The sequence below is a fragment of the Xiphophorus hellerii genome, chromosome 3 (assembly GCF_003331165.1).
Source record: "Xiphophorus hellerii strain 12219 chromosome 3, Xiphophorus_hellerii-4.1, whole genome shotgun sequence".
NCBI classification, from domain to species: Eukaryota; Metazoa; Chordata; class Actinopteri; order Cyprinodontiformes; family Poeciliidae; genus Xiphophorus; species Xiphophorus hellerii.
In genome coordinates, this window is record NC_045674.1 from 32,728,853 (window position 1) to 32,749,164 (window position 20,312).

The 20,312-nt window shown below is 38.3% G+C and overlaps 1 protein-coding gene and 1 long non-coding RNA gene across 3 annotated transcripts in view; one reads left to right on the forward strand and one right to left on the reverse strand.

Moving 5' to 3' along the window:
- The window catches only part of ascc3 (activating signal cointegrator 1 complex subunit 3), a 235,171-nt gene that overhangs the window by 195,619 nt on the left and 19,240 nt on the right, over positions 1-20,312 (reverse strand). For both annotated transcript variants that reach the window (XM_032558087.1, XM_032558088.1), the window contains exon 5: positions 11,828-11,945. In XM_032558087.1, the coding sequence (XP_032413978.1) occupies positions 11,828-11,945 (118 nt within the window). The remainder of the gene's footprint in view (positions 1-11,827; positions 11,946-20,312) is intronic.
- On the forward strand, positions 16,864-18,955 carry LOC116717024 (uncharacterized). The gene is made up of 3 exons (XR_004338672.1): positions 16,864-16,986; positions 17,738-17,739; positions 18,942-18,955. It is a non-coding gene; the product is annotated as an uncharacterized LOC116717024 (long non-coding RNA).

The window sequence follows — 20,312 nt, forward strand, 5'->3', positions numbered from 1 at the left end:
GATTGCTGAAGAAGAAGCTATCAAGGATAATGCCATTCATCTCCTCTACAGTATGGTGGACAGCCTGAGGAGCAGACATAGCTTAAGATTACTGCAACCCAAATGTGCTAAAGAACACTACAGCAAGTCCTTTCTGCCCGACGCCATCGCACTTTATAAGACATACATAGTCTCTAGAGCTGTGTGTTGAATATACTGTATATTGATATGCGTGTGTCCTTAAGACTATCACTGCTCGTTGCTATTTATTATTGTTGTATGTTTATTTGTTTATTCTAATTTTTATTGTTTACTACGCTGGGACAAATTTTCAATAAAGTATTACTTCATCATAAAACCACAATGCTTGGGTCTGAATTCCTGCAGTGAGAAACCAGAAAAGAAGTTTTCTCACACACTACAATAAAGAAGGGATTGTTGCTTCCTTTTGAATCAGTCAAAGCATCAAAGAACTGTGCTGATAATGGCGAGGAGACCACATATGATGATTTGCCCAAAAGCCCTTGCAACACTCCCAGTGAATTCTCTTCAATGGACAAACAAAGCACAGATCAACGAGTTTCCCTTCAGAGTGACCAGTCAACCTGAGTATGCCTTTTCCAGTCCTGAATTCCTAAGACACTTTTCCACTGGCAATTCGAGCACTAACCGGTTAATGTACGGTTCAGTTCTACCCCAGGTAGTGAGCTTTTCCATTATCCGGTCTGTTCCTCACTTTTGTGGGCAGACATGAGCAGCAGCAGTTGTGTTCAACGCTCTGCTGATGTTTGCAGCGACACTAAGTATTGGAGAACCTCCAGGTTCTGGTTCTGATGGATTAAAATAAGCCCAGATATTTAATTTTGTCTTACAGAAAATCATTGCTGACCCAAACATTATGATGAATGCCCAGAGCAGCTGATTATTTTTGCTATGCATGTAAATATAATTACAACCTTCTGGATTTGCTCATGGAAAACAAATCTGGCTGAGGCAGACCGAGGCCGTACCAGTTAGAGGGAGGCTAGTGAAAAAGTGCCTTTAATCTCCCGTCCTTCACCAGAAATGTGTCTAGACACGGACAACGGGATTCTGAGCATCTTGGAGAAGTCCAAGAAGAAACTCTCACGTCGAAAGATTGCAAATCCCCCTAAACCCAAAGGTTTCCGTTCACCTGGCAACAGCTGCAAAGAGAAGACCTTCCCTTTGTCTCCAAAGAACCTGACCACTTTGGTACAGATGTCTTCGTACCTCCACCAAGCAAGCATTTTTCAAAGTGAATAACTTTTGTTCTGATGAGTTTTAGATCTTCTTGTTTTGCTGTGTTTTCAAACGTGAATGAGACATTTCATGTCCTGCCCCCCTCCAGGTCTCAGAGTATTCCACTCCTCCCTGTTCAGCCATTTTTATAGTTTGATAGCAGCGATACGATTATGTACCAGCAGAGAAATTTTTTATTCTAGTTTATATCAACTATATCAACAACGGAAGACTTGTCCGTCCAACCTTACATGTTGGAGCCAGAATCTGACTCAGAGCAGGAGAATAAAGACAACCAACCTGCACAACCACACATTCAAATGAATGCACCCAATGTACTGTATTCAATTTAAATATTGTAATTGTTTTTGATTCAGTAGTTTAAATACATTGTTTAATATCACTTTTTCAAAATTTTACCAACTTACTAGAACTAGTACGGTACTAGTATTTACCGTTGAGCTTAACTTTTCATTTATGGGTTTAAAAGTCCTAGAGACAGGCGTTGAGAATTAGTCATAGCTATATACAGTGTGATACAGAAATTAGATTGTCTTGATCTACGTTTCTTGTATTTGTCCTTATGAAATACACAATAAAATAAGAAAATAAAAAAGCCCACAATAAGTAGTGAAGATAAATTATGATAAGAATCGGGAAGTTGCTGATAAAGTAAACACAATATTCAGTAACTGTGTCACAGTGACAGATATGCAGCCCTAATCAGTGCTCTGCACAGAGCAGGAAGCACATTCACCATGTCTATTTGAATAATTTGCATCTGTATTCCTAAAAGTGGATTGGTATTGTGATATGCTTAAAATGTGATTTCCTCTGTTGAAAAGTCCTTAATGATAAAATATAAATGTTGATTATAGAAAAAGGGAGACGAAGGAAACACAAAGCAGTCTGTATGTTGACTGCTGTTCTAACTGCTTGATGAAGAACTACTATGATATTTTCTTTGCCGTCTCCTTGAGATAATTGAAAAAGTGTTGTTTTATCTTCTGTGTTTCCTAGATTTTGTTCTAAATGTTTCAACCAATACATCATCTACGTGGTCAGCTAACCTATTACACTGCTTTAGGTTGTATTTGATAATATGTGGAGTTTAACATTATGCCTGAGCCACATCACCCCATTTGATGTAATCACTGACCCTGTCGATGGTTGACAATTGACCTATTTACCATAACATAAATTACTGATAGACTTCCGGATGGCGGAAAAGCGAGCAACAGCATAAATTCCGAGCTCCAAAACGGTCGAGTTACCCCCTGACAATTTATAAAACATTGTTTTTAGTATTTATGTCATATCGGAGTAACAAGAGGAAGACAAGAGGAAATCGGCAAGAAAACGCAAAATAAACTGTTTTATCGAAGGAGGTCTCTGAAGATAGCAAGCTAGCAGTGGACAAAGCAATGGAAGCTAACATTCTTACAGAGCTGGAAGAAGTTCAGATGAATCTCTAAAAACAAATCACTGATAGTCAGGACTCATAAAAAAGGAAATGTCTGAGTTTAGAAAAGAGATGGGGAAACGGCTTGACGACATTGTTGCAGATCTGAAAGACGTAATGAACAGAGTTGAGGAGGCTGAGCAGCAAATAACCGACGTAGAGGAATTCAACATGGATGTCAAAGACGTACTGAGCCACACGCTCCAGCTACAAGAAGACCTCCAAACACGTCTAACTGACCTGGAAGCCCAATCACTAGGGGTGGGTAAAATAATTGAAGAATCGATGCATCGCAATAATTTCACGCAAAATTCATAATCGATTAGGGGGCTCCTCAGAATCGATTCACCTCCTGACACGTTGGGGGCGCTGCGAGTTTGGTTACTGTGCTGAGCACCTGAGCGCATAACAACAGTCATGGCGAGCAGCTGTAGAAAGCTAACTCCGTCAACTTTTAAGTCAGATGTTTGGGCTCATTTTGCTTTCCCGTCTAAATCTGGAACTCAAGAAGTCGACAAAAGCAAGGTGGTATGTAAGCTGTGCCAGAGAGTACAGCTTACATACTCTCTGGCACAGAGAGTATGTTTGTCGTGCGCAAGTGGTTGCGCACGACAAACCTGCGCAACCACTTAACCAGATACCACGCAGATGCGCTACAAAAACCCGAAGCACAACCTGTTGACTCCAAACAGACACAAATCGACAAATCATTCATCTCTAAACTTCCGCCAAGCTCTGCCCGCGCACAAAAAATCACAAAGTCTGTAGCCGTGTTCATTTGCAAGGACCTACGACCATACAGTGTTGTTGAAAACAAGGGTTTTAAGAATATGCTAAAGATACTTGAACCACGCTACGCAATACCAACACGTAAATACATGACAGAAGCCGCTGTGCCGTCACTGTATACAGAGGTGAAGACAGCCGTTTTGGAGTCGTTAAAGTCGGCCAAAAGAGTTGCTCTGACGTGTGATGGCTGGACCTCGAGAGCGACTGACCCCTACGTAACCATCACTTCTCATTTCATATCGAACGAGTGGGAATTGGTGTCAAATGTGCTTCAGACCCGGCCCCTTCATGGAAGTCATACAGGTAGCAATATAGCAAACTTGTTGACAGAGGCAATAAATGAATGGGGCATAACCGGAAAAGTGCCTGCTGTTGTTACAGACAACGCGGCTAACATGCTAGCTGCTGTCGGTCTCACTGATCTATTGCATGTTGGCTGCTTTGCCCATGTGCTCAACTTGGCTTCGCAGGCTGCTCTTAAAACCCCTGCAGTCACACGGCTTCTGGGCAGAGTGAGGCGCATCTCTGCTTTTTTTCATCGAAGCACTTTTGGCCTGTCATGCACTCAAGAAGAATCAAAAGTTGTTGGACCTCCCACAACACAAGTTAGTGACTAATGTCTCTACGAGATGGAATAGCGCTTTAGATTTGCTGGAGAGATTTTTGGAACAACAACCAGCTGTCTCTGCTGCATTACTTGCACCTGAAGTGCGAAAGCAGGAAAAAGATCTGTGCTCCCTTACAGAGACAGACATTACAGCAGCAGAGGATATTGCACAGGCTCTGAAGCCATTAAAGAAAGCCACCTTTGGTGATGTCTCAGGAAAGCACCCCAACTCTGTCTGTCATTGCACCTCTAAAAGAAAGACTTCTAGAGGAGATGCAACCATCATCCAGTGACTCTGCAGTGGTGAAGGAAATTAAGATTGCTATGTGCAGGGATCTCCAAAAAAGGTATTAGTATATACAGTATATATAACTTTTTTGCAACACAATGAAATAATTTGTTATTAATATTTATAAAAAACAATGATTATGGTGTACACAAAGTCACTTAAATTTTTTTTAAGGTACCTGAGTCTGAAGGATGAGCTCTCCATTGCTGCTGCCCTGGACCCAAGGTTTAAGGCCCTACCTTTTCTGTCAGATGATGATGAGCGAGAAGAAGTGTTCACGGATCTTATAGCTCTGACTAAAGAATTGGCCACTGTTAAAAGCTCAGTAAGTACTAAAGTATAAAGAAAAAATGCATTCTGCCACATATACACCGAATAGTTTTGTTTTGTTGTCTTATGGAATGCTATCGGTCTGCAATTATTTGAACACTGGCAAATTAATATACTTTTTATTTTAATGATTTAGCCCTACAATGCATGTTAAATGAGCTATTTGAAATGATAAAGCTCTTCTTACCAATGCGATTATTTTCTTATTTTTTTGCAGCAACAGAGTGGGCTGATGGATGAAGACCGTGAGGCAATTGAACAGCAGGGAGAGCCGGTTGATGACCCTTCTGGACCTTCACCAAAGAAAGAAAGGGACTCTTGTGCTCTGGCTGATCTTTTTGGAAGCGCATATACAACTCCAGTAGCAGTGTCCAGAACCACAGATACCAAGGCATTGGATGAGGTGGTGCGTTACAAAGAGGTACAACCACTGCCACTCTCCAGAAATCCACTCAACTGGTGGAGAGAGCATAAGGGGGAATACCCTTTGTTGTCATGCCAAGCTAAAAGGTACCTTTGCATCCCAGGCAGTAGTGTACCTGCTGAAAGGATCTTTTCCACAGCAGGTGACATAGTCACAGCCCAGAGAAGTGCATTGAAGCCTGAGCATGTGGATCAGCTGCTTTTTCTGAACAAGAATCTCCACGTGCCCACTTAGTCTGTAACCAGAAATGAAGAACTGTACTGTTACAGTACAATTCTTTATTTCTGGCTATAGTACTATAGTTCAGTTCAAGATATGTTCAAAAATTAGAGGTTAATCACTACATGTTCAAAAGCTAAGAATGTTTACAAGCACTAAACTTTTTCAGTGCAATTCAGTTGAATACAACCCTATGATTTGTGTTTAAATCTGCACTAATATGCACAGATGTTATTGAAAGGCATTTTTATTTATATTAGACTTTCAAGAGATAAGCTATGCCTAATTTTATTTTACATGCACTTTATTTTTTATTGTTTATTAAGAACAGTTTTCTACTTTAAGCACATTGCAGAAAGAAGTTTGTTTCTTTGCTCAGAAATGTGATGTTACAGAAGTTTGTATGAAAATAAATATTTTAAAAATGTCAACATTATCTTAAATCATTTGTGTCTTCACAACTTTAAATCAATATCGAATCGAATCGCAACAGCAATAATCAAAATCGAATCGAATCGTGAGGTTCCTAACAATACCCAGCCCTACCAATCACACAGGAATAACATTTGTATCCATGGGATCACACAGAGAGAAGAAGGCGATAACTTGCAAAAATTCATAGAGAATTTTATAAAAACTGAACTCGCTAAACTTAAAGCATACAATCCCACCAGGAAGATTTTAAAAGAGAAGGGCTTCGCTTCCAGACCATGTACCCATCCAGACTTCGTGTGTTTTATGAGAACGGCCCTGTGATTTACAACAGTGTACAGGACGCGTCTGATGACATGAGGAAGAGGAACATGTTTAAAGCGGTGGACAAACCAAAGGGTGCACCTCCCAACCAAAATCGGGACTCTCCTCACTTCTCTGAAGGTGGACTTGTACTTCACTCTTGGAAGTTACATATGTTATGTGTTGTTTTGTTGTTTTGCAGACCCCTTATTGTTCACCAGAGCATCTGGAAAATAACAGGTATTCCTTGTTTGTATATTAATGACAGAGGTGAAACAACAATATAAGGTAATTATTCTTAATGTTAATGGCTTAAATAATCCCATTAAAAGAGGCAAAGATCTTGCAAAGATGAAACAAGAAAAGCAAGATATAATTTTTTGGCAAGAAACAACTTTCTACTGCTGAACATAAAAAATTGTGCAAAATGGGGTTTAAAAATGTGTACTTTTCTTCATATACAAAAAGCAGCTCTAGAGGAGTAGCGATTTTATTGTCTAACAGGCTGAATTTTCAGTACTCCTCACAAAGAAGGACAAAGAAGGACAGTATATACTGGTCAAAGGATACATATATCATAAAGAAGTCATCTTACTGAATGTATATAGACCACCCTGAAATAATAAACAGCTTATTAGGAAAATTTTTGACACGATTGCAACAGAAATATCTGGGATATTGATATGCAGGGGAGACTCAAACGTTCACTTCAATCCTTTTCTGGACTCATCCAGCAAAATTACAAAGGCTCAGACAGAAGCAATAGACATTAAAAGGATGCTTAAACAATTATTGTTGGTGGATGTATGGAGGAACTTGCACACTCAAGATAAAAAATACACCTCATTTTTCTTATTCTCATCAGATGCATTCAAGATTAGACTATTTCATTATACAACATGTTGATAAACATAGAATAATAAACTTTGACATCGGGGTGAGAGATATATCTGATCATGCTGGGGTGTATATAGCACTCCATCTGGGTAATGATTGCAAAGAAACCCTGTGGAGGCTAAACAACAGTTTATTAAATGATACTAAATTTGACAGTTTCATAGAAAAAGAATTCAAAGACTATATGGACCACAACAATACAGACAATATTTCTCCCTGTATTTTATGGGACGCAGCAAAGACTGTTCTGAGAGGGAAGTTAATTATGTGGTCCTCTCATAAGAAAAAAGAAAAAGAAAAAGAAAAATGTTTAAAAGAACTTACTATAAAATTAAAATTTCTAGAAATACAGCACATGGAAAGTAATAACGACCACACCCTGCTACAAATAAGAGAAACAAGACAAGCTCTAAGCTGTTTATATGAAGAAAAAAGCTAAATTTATTAAACATAATTATTATGAAAATGGACCCAAATCAAAGACATTTCTTGCCTGGAGAATACGTAAACAACAAACTGATAGATTTATACAAAAAATTAAAAAGCCAACAGATAAAAAGACATACCATTGTCTAAGAAACATTAAAACATTTTTTTGAATTATACTACACTCAATTATACACCTAGCCTCATGTTGTAGACCCGTCCTCAGTGAGGGCATTTCTTGCCTCAATGGATTTACCATCATATAGGAACAGATCAAAATAATAGGCTAACGCAACAAATAACTTTGGAGGAGATTAATAAAGCAATTTAAAAAATGAAAGGGAATAAGATGGCAGGTGAGGAAGGCTACCCAGCAGAGTGGTATAGACACTTCTGGAGTGACAATTAAGGAGTGTTTTAATCGTGTACTTTCTGGAGGGGAAACACCACCATCTCGGACAAGAGCAGTGATTTCAGTGATTCCTAAGCCAGGTAAAGATAAAACAGAATGTGGTTCATACAGACCAATATCAGTTTTAAACATTGATTACAAGATGTTTGCAACAATACTGGCTAAAAGGCTGGAACTTATAATGCCAGAAATTACAGACACAGATCAGACCGGTTTTGTTCACAACAGGCAAACCCATGACAATGTGAGACGGGCTCTTCACCTCATAGATCGAATGAAAAACACAGAATCGATAGCTGTCAGTTTAGGTGCAAAAAAGGTGTTTGACTCAGTGTGTTAGAACTATCTTTATTTAGCTTTGGAAAGATTTGACTTTAATAATCAAATTATAGGTTGCTTTCAGTCTCTGTATGTGTCACCCTCTGTCAGGATTAAGATTAATGGGGATTTATCAAATAAAATACAATTAGGAAGGGGCTGTCGCCAAGGCTGCCCTCTCAGCCCCATATTGTTTGCGCTTTTTATTGAGCCTCTAGTGCAGGCCATCAGAGAACACAAGAAGATTATGGGTGTAACCATTAAAGGCACAGTGCACAAGATATGCCTCTACGCTGATGATGTACTCGTAACGGTAACTAAACCGGAAGTCAGCCTACCTAATCTTCTTTCTTTACTCAAGACACTTACTCAGGGTATAAATCAAATCTAGAGAAAACATAAGTTCTCTCATTTCACCATCAACGGTCACTAAGAATTCAGAAAATGTCCAGGTTCAACTGGCACAATAAATCTATAAAATATCTGGGAGTTAAAATTCCTGCAGAGTTATCCAACCTTTTTGAATGCAATTACATCCCACTGACAGCAGAGATTTACAGCGTGGGTCGTTGTTACCCATGAATCTACATAATCGAATAGATATAATAAAGATGAACCTTTTACCAAGGGTTCTTTATCTTTTTCTGGCTCTGCCTATAAAGGTACCTAACAAACAATTCCGCAATTGGGACAGAATAATCTAAAATTTTATCTGGGCTAAACAAAAACTGAGATTAAAATTCCAGACACTACAACTGTCAAAAGAAAGGGGTGGATGGGATTTACCACGCCTAGAGGACTATTACAGAGCAGCGCAGATGAGAGTGTTAGTTGGTTGGTGTGACCCAACATGTGAAGCTGAATGGAAAGAGATAGACTTGTCTTACAGTGATATACAGTACAGACCAAAAGTTTGGACACACCTTTTAATTCAATGAGTTTCCTTTATTTTCATGACTATTGACATTGTAGATTCACACTGAAGGCATCAAAACTATGAATAACACATGTGGAAATATGCACTAAACAAAAAAGTGTAAAGCAACTGAAAATACCCCTTATATTCTAGTTTCTTCAAAGTAGCAACCTTTTGCTGTGATTACTGCTTTGCACACACTCTGCATTTTCTTGATGAGCTTCAACAGGTAGTCACCTGAAATGGTTTTCACTTCATAGGTGTGCCCTGTCAGGTTAATAAGTGGGATTTCTTGCCTTATAAATAGTCATGAAAATAAAGAAAACCTATTGAATTAAAAGGTGTGTCCAAACTTTTGGTCTGTACTGTACATCTACAATCCTTTCTCGGAGATTATCATCTTATTAAAAAACATATAGATTCTGACCTAATACCCTTATGGATAAAGGTACCGTTGGACATATGGCATAAAATATTAAAGCAAGTAAAATTGAAAGAAAGAAGAACTTCAAGATGGCCTGCTTATGATAGAGATTTTCTCCCTGCAAGAATAGATAAGAGATTTACACAGTTTTCACAACAAGGTATAACAAGTTACTAGAAGATTACAAGCAATAGTGAATTAAAAGTTTTAAACATCAATTACTGATTTAAATTGCTGAATGGGTTAAAAGCGCAATAAGTTTGTACACTGCATAATTAGACCATGTACTGGTGACACACCAGCAATTAAAATCAAGAAGTGTGAAAGAAAAACTTTAGAGGACGAGCGTGCATTACTTAAAATAGTAGGAGGATTACTGTGACAAAGCCAGAGCTCTTCCCGATAATCTCCAACTTACCTTGAATAAGGATCAGAAGATAGTTGTGGCAATGATAAATTAACCATTAGATATTGGCGTTATCTTTCCACCAATATCACTATAAAAATCTAGCACCTATGTTGAGCACAAAAGGATATGACAAACAAAAGGAAAGCATTGAAATAGAATGCATGCAAAAATCATACAACACAGCTTTCCAGGGACCCTTAGGACCAAATAACTACAATAAATATTTGTACATGTATATTCTACAAGACATAGTGTGTATTTGTGTCACCAAGTCAAGCAGCTCAATACATGCATTCTATAAGTTTTTTGTCACCTATCATGTTGCATGACCCATGGTTTCCCCCAGTGTATTATAAGCCTGGTGGGCCACCAGGCTTGCCCACGCCAAGCTAAGCATTGCATAAAAAAAAAAAGAAAAAAAACTGACTAAAATATTTGTAATACATCAGTAACCAGCTTGCCTCGTAGTCGCGTAGCACACAGTTTTGTTTTTTTTGTTTGTTTTTTTCAGGGCCATAATGCTTCAAACTGAGCCATATCAAATGTCTTCTCTACCTCCAGTCAGGCAGAGTTACTCTGCGAGTCCATGAGGAGACCAGAAAACTCCTGGTCCAAAACAAATATTCTCTGTGGTGCTTATTACAGACTCAACAGTCAAGACATAGAAATGCTTGGTTTCTGCTAGTACCACATTAACTAAATCTTCCTGTTTGTCCCTCTGTATTCCAACACAGGGATGTGCAGTTTTGAAATGCAGTGTAGTTCCTCAATAAGGGCTGGCCCAATGTTGTGTGGGGCCTTGAGCTCCTCTAAGAACATCAGCATCACTAATAGGGTTTCAGTATAGATTTGGTGAAACCTGGAAGAGGACAGTGGGGGGCTAGTTTAATTGGTCAAGCTGAAAAGCAATCAGTGATAATTGTAACTTGCTGAGATAAATATACCTTCACAATGGCTCTTTCTATACCTAATCATAAGTGCAAAAGTAGAGAATAGTGAGGAAGCATAATGATTGGTAACCTGCTAGTTAAAACTTAATGCTACTTTGAACTTTGGTCTGCTGTGCTTTTTCATTATACTGAATTACATAAAAGTCTATTATTTACAGTTCCAATCCCCACCAAACCATATGTCTATATTTATACCATACACATGCATAGTATCTTGCCATTCAGATAATGTCAGTGCTAGACTTCATCTATTATTTTAAAACCAAAGCCTTATCAGGCAGGTATTTATATACAATAACAGAGACAGAATTTCTATTATGTTATTATTATTTGGGTATTTTCTTGATAATCAAGTGGTGCCCTAGTATAATCATTTTTGTCTAAAATACTAGTCTTATTATTAAAGCCCTAAGCAATCATTTAGTCATTCACAGTCATAACTAGACCCCTATTGAACAACAGAACGTAATAGAAATAGCCTTTATTGTCCCTTGGTGGGAAAATTTAGATAGCTTGGAGGATTAGTGCATCTGGCCTGTGCCAAATTTTCACTAAAACTACTTTAAGAAAATATTTTAAAAAACAAACAAAAAAAAAAAAAACAGGACAAAACCCTTTCCAAATGTTTTGTGAACTTTAAAGAGATCTCCAAGGTCAGCTCTAATTGTTATGAAAAACAAACAATGACTTACACATGCTTCTATTGTGCAAAAACAGAAGAGTATGAAGACTGAACTTATAGTCTAACTAGTCACATTTGGTCATAAAACATCACCTCTAACCTACATAAAATAAATATCTAAGATGGCATTAGGTGGAATTAATGCCATACAAGACAGGCTTTGAAGTAAAAATGAAATTCACTCAAGATGACTGAAATGACAGCAAACATGTCAGTACCATATGTGCATCAGTATAGGAGAAAAAGTTCATGTAAACCGTAAGAACAGATCAGATCCCAAAACTGCCATGTTGTCTCACCTGGTAGGTATCCTGTCTTTTCATTTGGGATGGAGAGAAAGGAGTCAACAATAGCTGTTCTGCTCTGCAGGAGGGTGGATATCATCTCTAGGCCCTCTGGTCCCAGCAGTTCAAACAGCTGAGGAAAAAAAAGAGATGGAAGGGGCGTTACATTCTGTAGCCACACACATCAAAACATGTAAACACATCCAATGGTGACCAACAACCAACACAGTGCTTCTGCCAAGGCTGAACACCTGGTAATTACCATCCGCCTTATGCAGAATATGCTCCACTGCTTAGCCTCACAAACATGGCCACCTGGCACTTAGAGACTCACAGAAAAACAACAACAAATCCTGCGAAGAGCCACAGCATTAATCTAAATGCTCAGCAAAGAAACTCTTTGTTCATTCTAGTTAAAGAACAGTTAATATGAATGTGTATAGTTTATACCTGGAAATGTTTCTTTGGGTTACTTTCAAAAAAAAAATTTTATAGTCTTTTAAATCTGCACAACATAAAATTCTAGACATATAGATATGGATATATCCTACTTTTTATTTGGACTTAAACTGTCTAAATATATATATACTGTACGTATATACAGTATATATACAGTATATGATCCCAATTATTTTGCGCAATATAAATGCTGATTATTTAAAAGATTGAGTTTGAGTAAATGCAGTGAAAACAATGCCAATTTTGGCCAATACCAATTTCTTTGGTCTGAAATGTCGCAAAATATAGCAAGAAAGTCGTTGAGTTGGCAACAGTAGGGTGACTGCAAACGTGCAGACATGACCTGGTGGTTGGGTCTGTCAATAAAACCTCTATCAGTACAGAGCAGAAGAGGGCAGTGGTTGACTGTTAGACCTTTGCTGATGTAGATAAGATCGGTGGATAAGATGGGCTTCACATATAGGTATCAACCAATCTTCCAAAATTAAGGAAATTGGTGCATACTTACTGAGCATGAATCAATTCAGATGGATCTAGTGGCCCTCCACTCCCTTTCTGCCACGTTCACTTACACTGACTTTTATAAACACAAAAGTAGTATCTTAAAACTGTTTTCGCAATTTGTGATTAATTGGTGCCAGTACTGAAAAGAATTGCGAAATGTGATATTGAGACAGACCTCCTTACAACTACAAATGTTTTCTTCCACGATCCATGTGGCCCTCTTCCTATTTTTTTTAGAGCTGAGGCGTGTTGCTCAATCGGTGGCATGGAGATTAGTAATTTGGCCTCCCCTGTTCACAAGGCATGTTTTTCCCTTCTGTATGAAGTCTCGTGAATTATCTACTTGGAGTTATCTGATTAGGTGAGAGTCCCGCAGGGACAGATAAGCAAACTAGTTATTTCATATAGATTCTGGCCAAATGACATCCTACAGGCAAGTGCAATTCTAAAGCATCACCGGTGCAATAACTCCACATCTGCAAGGCTACAGGTCAGGAGAGGAAATATGAGTGTCCTCTGCCAAATTTCTATTCAGCTTCACCTTCTTAATTTTTTAGCTGGTATATGAAAAAGGCCAAGGCGTTATTGGAATAAAATCCCCAACAGGCAGGGCAGGAGCACCTTGAGATCACCTCAGAACTACAATATCCACTTCAAAACACCTTACATCCTAAGTAATTACCACAACAAATACAAAGCTTGGACTTTTCAAATAAAATTTTTAATTAGCCTGTCTTTCTCATTATCTATTTGCAACCACCAAAACATCATTAACCATTTGTTCATCAGATTCAATAGTACATTTTAAATCTTCTACATTTATAATGTCTCTTTAAAAGGAAAGAGAAAAGTTTGATAACTGAGATCACAAAGTACTACTTTGAGAACCACCATTAACTGCCTGGGCAACTGTTTTGGATCTGAACTGGGTACAAGCTGGACCCTAACTTAAACATCACACTATAACACTGCTTGCTAAGTAATAACCAATAATAATCAGGCTGCTTGTTCTGTGTTGTACCATGATTGGGTTTAAAATGACTGAACAATTAGAATTCAGACTCATTGCCATAGCAACTGACAACACACTTTATGCATCAAGATTCAGCACCAAAAACACTCAAACATTATCCCCACAAATAACAAAACATTCAGTTCGGTACAGTTATGTTTTTAGGCTTGATGGGTATTTTGCGATTATTAATAAGTGATCTCTGTGGTATATTAGCTACGGCTGCTATTAGCCAAGCTCAGCGGTTGTTGATTAGCTAATTTATACAAATACTTCACTGATGATCTGTCAGTTTGTGTGTAGGTTGCCATTTTTATTTTTAAGCTGTACCATAACACACTATTCCACAGTACATCTACAGTATATGTTAAGTTTGTAAAAGTCAAGCAAGCAATTGACCTACTTCTCTCTCCCTTGCTATTTTTCCTTAATTAAAACTTTTTTCTGACCTTGTTATCTAGTCATAGTGTAGACAATTCATAGCAAAGCACTACATCCTTTTTTTCATATATTGAGCTTACATTTAAGTCCAGCAGCAAAATGGGGACAGGAATTTGCATGGGTGACATCATGCTGCACAAGGTCGACAATTTAAAATAACATTGGAGCTCATTTAAAAATATCACTATGTATATTGTGCATTGTGATATAGCAAAAATATATTGAGATATTCGATTTTCTTCATAACGCTGCTTACATTTTCATATAATTGTTTGAACAGATAAAAATGACACTTTCAGGCATTAGGAAATTGCACCCAAATATGAACTAGACTTTTGGAGATCAACAACCCTCTTTGTGATATCTGAGCTGATATTTTTTTACTTTTCTGTTCAGTTCAATTCGGTTTACTTATTCACTGCCAATTAAATGTCAACTTGTGATACTTCACAAAAAATTATTTTGATTCAATCACACATACATTCTAATTAATCCTAGTTGTAAAAAAGTGCATTAAGCTCAGTTAATCATTCAAATTAGTTTAAAAAATGTTATCTATTGAAAGAAGAGAGAATCAGATTAACTTGCAGCATTCACTAGTCCTGAATGAGCACATAGCGACAGTAGACAGTCACTTTCATTGTGTTGTTGTCTTTCCAGCAACCCATCATACTGAGTGTGCATGTAGCAATAGTGGAGAAGAAAAACTCCCGTTTAACAGGAATAAACCTCCAGCAAAACCTGGCTCATTACAAGTAACCGTCTGCAACAACTGACTGGGGATTTGGGAAGACAGAGAAGATACACAAAAAGGTAATAGATGAACCAATGTCAGAGCATGTTCTGTGTTAATGGAAAGTAAAAAATAGCAGGAGACGAAGAATGCTTAGTTGTTGGCAGCATTAGCCAGGACCCTATGATTTCTGAAATGCAGAAAACGGAATTGCAGAATTTATTAAACAAAATGCAATCCACAATAAAACACTGAATTTCACAGAATTCACTCTGATGAGAAGGAACGATATAGAGTTAAATGTTGTTGTTTTTTTGTACCCGCTGTTACCTAGTGTGATGTGGATTGAAGAAAAACAAATGAACAAAGGTCCTAACTACCTTTTACAGGTTTTTTAATGTGAAACTTTTTTTTCAATTCAACTCTAAAGCATTTTTAAAAGAGATTTATTATAAATTAAAAACAAGTATTAGTTTTCCTCTTAATGTTTGAGTTCTCCAAGAATGAGGTGGAAACACTTTTTAACACCTTATAAAACCAATGTTTTGTTGAACGACAGCAAACTGTTTTTTGTGAAGCAGAATAATTTTAGACCTCTAGCTGATAATCAGTTCAATCTTTTTTTTCACAACATAATTACATGCATAGTTATTTTTGGGTTAGCAAATATGGTTAAAACGGAAAAATAGACTTCTGAAAAATGAAAATGGAAAAAGTAGAATTTGGGGAATAAAACAGATTTCATAGATAGCATTATCTCAGTCAATGCCCCTCTCTAGGAAGGTATGAGCAGGGCAATTGTAACTTCCATGTAGAGGTAATAAATTGACAAACAGTTGAAATAATAGCAAATACAAATTGAGTAGTAGTAGAAGAAGAAAGTAGAAAAAATGGTCAATTTGGACACAGAAGAAGTGTGAGGTGTTACCTGGAAATACATCTTCAGATATGTCTATCTCAGAAGTTAGATCTGATGGGTTTTCTATTCTTCAAAATAGTTTTTAAAATGCAAAAGTTTATTTTAAAACAGAGTTTCAAAATGCTGTTTTCATTTTAAATGTTGTATGTAGCTTGATGGCTCTCCACTTTTTTGCTCCCATGTTGAGCTCTGTGACTACCACAAAATGTCAGCTTCCCAGGGATACTAATAAGAAATAATAAGGACGGAGTTATTTTATTGTTAGCTTTAATGGTACAGAGTGCAAAGCCTTTTAGCTTTACTGTTGGCTTTGGAGTCACACAGAGGTAGATGCATAGAGAGCCTGCAGGTGTACTCCCACTCATTCTCACACACACTGCATTCTACATCTAAAATATATCAGTGGGAGAGTTCACTTCCAAATGTCAACTACGTGACGAACATTGGAACCAACTGTAACCAGGTTAAGTTGTACAATTCTGGCAACATGGTTGGAAAAGATAAATACCTTGGAGAATATACAAATAAAAGCAGGATAAAAAAAACAACAACTTAATGATAAAAAAAACTTTCACAGTTAATAAAAAAAAAACTATTTCAAATAAGAGAGGAGGTTGTTTTTATGAGCTGTAGCTTATTCCAACTGCTATGAGAGTAATTATGCTAAGAAGTCTATTTAGATTGCTTAGGACTCAACTCCTGCATACACAATTGAAACCAGGCGTTCACATACACTATATAAAAAGACACTTTCTCCACTCTGATGTGAAATAATAAACTATTTCTGTTTTAGGTCAATTAGGATTACCTAATTTTGTTTCTATTTGCGAAATACTTGAATAATGTGAGAGAAACAAATGTTAAGGCAATTTTCATTATTTTATTCAAAGAAGATAATAAAAGGCAAAAGTTTAAAACACTTCATTAGTAGTGAAGTCAAACATTTTGATTTCAAACATGTCGAACATGACGTGGGTCAAACATTTTGTAAAAGTAAAAATCAAATGTCACCCCTCCCAGACCAAAAAGCACACATCTATATTTGCCCTGAACACCCCCCTTGATCTGCATGAAATGGTTTGTTCCTGCTTGGAGCGCTTGACGGTGTTCAGCAGAAGTCAGTGGAAGACGAGAACAACTGTGACAGTTACTATGCTGCTAAGAAAAATAATAGTTAGGTTTTCAAAAAACAAAAAAATAGAGAGATATAGAGAGAAAAAGACAAGAGTGTCAATTTACAGTCCAGTGCTCTGAGAGGTGGGTAGACTGTGTCTACCATTATCAATCATTTAGCACAGTTAGCTTAGCTACAGACTACTGTTTGCCTCCATTTCACTAGCATTCAATGAATGAAGGAAAAAATGACCAAGATATTTATATATTTAACTTGTCCCTGTGCCTTTTACCACACTTAACAGATGAGTCAGTCAGCAGCAGCTCTAAACCCCGTCCCTCTTGACCCGCCCTCTCCTAAGTGAAATTAAAGCTACAGTATGCAACTTTTATAAGAAATATATTTTTTTACATATTTGTTAAAACTGTCATTATGTTGTGACAGTATGGCATGAGAGATAATCTGCTTTCTCCCAGTGCTATCTAGAAACAACCAATCAGAGGCAGGAGGCAGGTTTTAGAGCTGTCAATCACAATCTCATGTGGCTGCTCCCTCCCCTTGCTCTGTGCTATGCTGTAACTAGCGATAAGTTTCATAACGATAAGTTGTTTCTCCACCGTAAGCATATTTAGTGATAAGTGAATGAGGTTGATTGACAGTACTAAGACTTCTCTCCTGGTTCTGATTGGTTGTTTTTGGTCAGAATGGCACATTTCTTTAGACAGCAGTAGCAGCTCAGGGAGGAGTGGAGGAGATTGATTGTTTTCACAGATTATCTGTCTCATAGCAAACTGTCACGACATGGTGACAGCTTTAACAAATCAGGGTTTATACAGGAATCCTAGACTTGAATTTACTACCTTTTACTACCCATTTTTTACTATCTCTCAATATTTTTACTACCAACACAAAATCGAGCCGCAGTCCCTTTTGGGGGAGCAGTGAATTCTAGGGGTGCACCGATTTATCGGCCAGTATAAATCGGTTGATTTACCACCGATTTCCTTAATTTTGGGAGATCAGTGATCGGCCGATATTTACATGTGAAGCCAATCTTATCCCCCAGGTGTATATGTGACTTTATCTTGACCAATATCTCACATGTAAATATTCCAAAAGCATTTCCAGAAGACTTAAGATATTTGTTTGTTTTTTTAAAGAATATAAAAAATGCTGACATACAAATTTCACAAGCCGATGTTTTATTCTCAATAAAGCAATAATATTGGTTTGCTACTAACTGTCAACACAAGTTGTTTTTTTTTTTAAATGTAATATGCTGATGTGCAGCAGAATTTGGTGTTTCGGTTCAGTTAAAAAAAAAAGGCAGCCCACACACCAACTCTGACAGATCACCAGTACAGCAAATTAGCTAATCAACCACCGCTGTGTTCAGACGATCATCACTTTTTAATAAACGCAAAATAAACACCAGGTCTGGAAACATAAACGGACTGAATGGTCTGTTTTTGAGTGGAAATCGTTTGCGTGTTTGTTGGTATGGAATCCAGATAGGTAAAGTGGTGCTGTTGTCAGTTGCTATGGCAATGAGTCTGTGTGTAGCGTAGCTAACCCAGAGAGAGAGAAAAAAGTGTTTTTGAGTTGTTCTTTAATGGTTTTTCAGCGTTATTTTTCCTATGCTGTTGCGCATAACTCAGAATTAACAACATCTACCTCTCCAGGTTTCATTTTGTTAAACGGATCGTTCTACCGCGGCAGCGCAGCTACGGATGGCAAGTGAAAGAATAGGCTTTTCTTATCCAGCACATTCGCAAAATTTCCGTTTGTAAACAATAACATGTATGGTATCAGCTGATGAATGCTGTACAGGTAAAAGTGTTACTACTTTTCCTAAAAATGCAGTAGAATTTTAATGTTGGCTCGTGTTCACTCTGCCATCTGTTTGTGTTGTAGTTGGTGATGTTATTTAACTTACGTTAGTAGCAGCGGTGTTCAGCCGCCAGAAAAGCTCAGCTCTGAGGTTAATGGTGTCAGTAAGCTCTGCTGCATGTCTGCGCCACCCGTCACGTTGCTGGTAATACTGCTTTCTGATGAGGTGTGACGGTAATACTCATGATTTTAAGGTTGTCATGCCGGTTAAAATGACTAGTAACAATATCTTCATATTAACTCAGTTAGCCTAAGAATGAGCTGCTTAGATTTTGGTGGTCAAGGTTAGGGTCACAAAGTCCATCATTCTGTCCTCTTTCTATTCCAGGACATTGAATCCGGAGAGGCTGAGACAGACATTGAAGAGAAGACCATGGGCATCTACACTGTCTAAGCAGAAGGTCCAGGTAATGAATGGCTTGCTGATGATAGTGCTGCGCTGGAGAAGGCACTCTACCCTTTTCCGCTCAAGACCATGACCTCGGATTTGGAAGCACTGATCCTCAATTCAGCCGCTTCACACTCAGCTGTGAACCACTCCAGGAAAAGCTTCAGATCATGACCTGCTGAAGCCAGTAGGACCACATTATTTGCAAAAAGCAGAGAAGCGATCATAAGGTCACCAAACTGGATCCTCTCAACATCATTACTGTGCCTAGAAATTCTGTCCATAAAAGTTATGAACAGAATCGATAATGTTACAGAGGAATTGTTGTTCTCCAGTTGTTGTGTAAGGGAAAGGCAAGAGCAGCCTTGGCGGAGTCCAACTCTCACTGCAATGCAGCAATGCAGACCAGACTCAGACACCAGTCCCATATCCAAGGGCCTAGTACCCCATGGTCATGGAGCAACCCCCATAGGGTTCCCCGGTAAAATGCCTTCTCCAAGTCCACAAAGCACATGCAGACTGGTTGGGCGAACTCCCATGAACTCTCCAGGACCCTGCTGAAGGTGTAGAGCTGGTGCAGTGTTCCACAACCAGGACAAAAACCACATTGCTCTTCCTGAATCTAATGATTCGATGAACTATCCTCTCCAGGACCCCTCAATAGACCTTGCCAGGGAGGCTTAAGAGTGTGACCCCTTTGTAATTGGAGAACACTCTACTGCCCCCCTTTTCTAATATTGGAACCACCACCCCGGTCTGCCAATCCAGGGGAACTGCCCCCAATGTTCATAAAATATTGAGGAGTCATGTCGCCCAACACAACCCTACAACATCCAGAACTTTCAGGAACCTCAGGCGACTCTCATCCACCCCCAAGACCTTGCCACCGAAGAGCCCAACTCAAAGTCCTCAGGCTCCACTTCCTCAATGGAAGGCATGTTGGTGGGATTGAGGAGGTCTTCAAAGTATTCTGCCACTGGCCCACGTCCCGAGTCGAGGTCAGCAGCAGACCACCCCTACAGTAAACAGTGTTGGTGCTG